At 45.0% G+C, this 2,500-nt stretch overlaps 1 protein-coding gene across 2 annotated transcripts in view; it reads right to left on the reverse strand.

Annotated features, from left to right (window-relative positions):
• Positions 1-58: 58 nt before the first annotated feature.
• The window catches only part of LOC113810053 (uncharacterized), a 5,175-nt gene continuing 2,733 nt past the window's right edge, over positions 59-2,500 (reverse strand). The window contains exons 1-3 of one of the 2 annotated variants that reach the window (XM_070143013.1): positions 1,810-2,039; positions 1,195-1,312; positions 59-627 (exon numbers count right to left, since the gene is read on the reverse strand). In XM_070143013.1, the coding sequence (XP_069999114.1) occupies positions 125-627; positions 1,195-1,312; positions 1,810-1,875 (687 nt within the window). In that variant the 5' untranslated portion in view covers positions 1,876-2,039 and the 3' untranslated portion in view covers positions 59-124. Of the gene's footprint in view, positions 628-1,194; positions 1,313-1,809; positions 2,040-2,500 lie in introns of those variants that run through there. The other variant, XM_027361738.2, reaches the window with a different exon arrangement.

Raw genomic sequence — 2,500 nt, forward strand, 5'->3', positions numbered from 1 at the left:
CATTTAAAAATAAAAATACTTGTTCATGGTTTTAATCAAATGGAAAGGATGGCAACTATTGTTTTCCATATAAATTTATCATAATTAGCTCATCAGTGGAATTCATCTACAAATGCACACATGATTATTTACGGGTAGGGCAATCTACAACGCACGTGGCACCAGCTTCACACACGCCTGTCACCCTGTTGAACACCTCCTCATGGGGACACAGGAAACTGGACATGGTGGGCGGCGTGCAGAGGTAGAACCTGTGGCAGTCAGTCGGGTCTGGAACACGCTCGTTCTGGTAGGTGCAATGGGGCTCGCAGATGTCGCAGTAGTGGAAGCAGAGGGTCGGGTCGGTCTGGCATCCCCCGACCATGAAGTCGAAGAAGGGTGTTTCAGCCGAGCAGCCAACCGGGAGGACATGTCCGTCATCAAGGCACACATAGTAAGTGGAGCAGTCCGTTGGATCAGGAGTGACTTCTCCCGCGTGAGTGCAGTGAGCCTCACAGGGGTTGCAGAGCCCTGAGCAAAAGCCATCGGGGGCGCTGCTTATGGGGTCGCAGCGGGGGAGGGTGTGCTGCTCGTTGAAGAACTGTCCGTCGGGGCACTCCACGGGGTCGATCGATGGCAATAACACGCCTGCAAGTATGAAACACATTGTTATGGATTCTCCGTAATGGATAGGCACCAAAGTCTGTGACAGAATTATAAGTCGGCTGGCCATTGGATCCGCTTGGCCACTGGTTCCCACTCTTTACCAAAGACGTTTTAACTGCTGTTGGACTTATCACAAACTTTGCTTGTCTCATGTCCAAGATACAGGCTTAGTCGGCTTTCTTATCATACGCTTAATTAAAGTGACTGCATGGTGAACTATGGGATGAAATTAAATATGCAGCACCATTACGAATGTGGCTTTCTACGATTTCCTCATGATTTTGCCTTTTCAGAAACACCATCTACATTATATCTCGATGTCCAACAAATCAGAGCACCAGAGATCGTGGCACCTGCTTGCCCAGGTAGGTAGAACTGTTATCCTTAGACTTCCGCAAAGAACAGTGTTCATAATATTATCATTAGTATCTTTTGCAAGATTGAAATTCGCAGTCACCAAAACAATAAAGGAAGCAGTTTACAAAAAAATATTAATTCACCATCTTAGTTTTAAGACTAGACCAGCATTTCTCAACGGAAGCAACGTACCAGTGCCGGAGGTGTCGACGCAGACGTAGTACCTGGTGCAGTCGGTGGGGTCCCGCACGCTGGTTCCGGGGTCCACGCCCGTGCAGTCCGGGGCGCAGACCTGCACGCTCGGGGACACCTGATGAAAATGAATCCGACTGTAGTTCATGCTTTCAAGGGAAAAATCACAATATTGAAGAAAGAAGTGGAGATAAAAAGTTTTATGAAAAATTAGATAACTGAGAAGGAAGTTGTTAGAATGTGTGAAGATTCTATCTTTGAATATATATATATATATATATATATATATATATATATATATATATATAGGTAATTTTCTATATTACCTTCGCCTCTCTGATATCGACGATTATGGTATTGTTGGATTCCTCTCACTGTCCACATTGCAAATATATAGTTTATATTGCGCGGAACCCCCCCCCCCCACCGTTAGCGACAAACTTGGCCCTGATAGCAAGGGAGGGCATGGAAGGTTCCAGGGAAAATGCGGGGTTAAATAACATGATGTTCCATTGTAGGGGGCTGTGCCCCTTGTGACCCCTGTGATCGTCGTTCTCAGAGCGGCGGACGTATTACACTTACCTCGTAACATTTCCACTGAATCCGCATACTAACCTTGACATAGTCATCAATGTATACAGAGACGATTGTAGTATAATCACGATGAACGGGGTATACCATGAACAGAAGAGCGCCCTCGTCGGCGGGTTTTGCACCTCTCTCGATGTTACACCGATGGCCTCAAGGTCGAGTTTCCCGTCCCCTGGAACCACGATTTTCGAATTCCTAACCGAAATGACCGCCACGTTCAGTACTTCGCCATAGCCGCCGCGATGGCCGAGTGTGGAGGGTGCTCCTACTAGGTACCAAGGTCTATATAAGTACAGATTTCGTCACTAAGCCACTCAAATTCGTCCATCTCGCCCATGACGTCATCTGGAGACAGAGCCTGGGGGTTCGATGCTAATCGTGTGGTCATTCTTTGATGTGAGGTAGAGCCATAAGGATCTCTCCCTCTCTCGTTTTCGCTCGCTTGACTGACCGGCACGCGCAAAGCCACAATTCCCAGTGATTGGTTGCAGCTTATATATGTACATTTGTTATTATTATGTTTATGTATTGCCATTATTATTATTATTATCAACATTATTATTGTTATTGCTGTATGATTTGTTTTATAATAAATTCGTCAAAAAACATTTGGAGTTTACATATGCCATGTCTTTTTTTTTTTTTTTTTTTTACGTCTTTATTATGCCATGTCTAAGCTGCAACATGAAAATTACAAAACTAAATTCACGTAGAA

This window comes from Penaeus vannamei, chromosome 30, assembly GCF_042767895.1.
Source record: "Penaeus vannamei isolate JL-2024 chromosome 30, ASM4276789v1, whole genome shotgun sequence".
Taxonomy (NCBI): domain Eukaryota; kingdom Metazoa; phylum Arthropoda; class Malacostraca; order Decapoda; family Penaeidae; genus Penaeus; species Penaeus vannamei.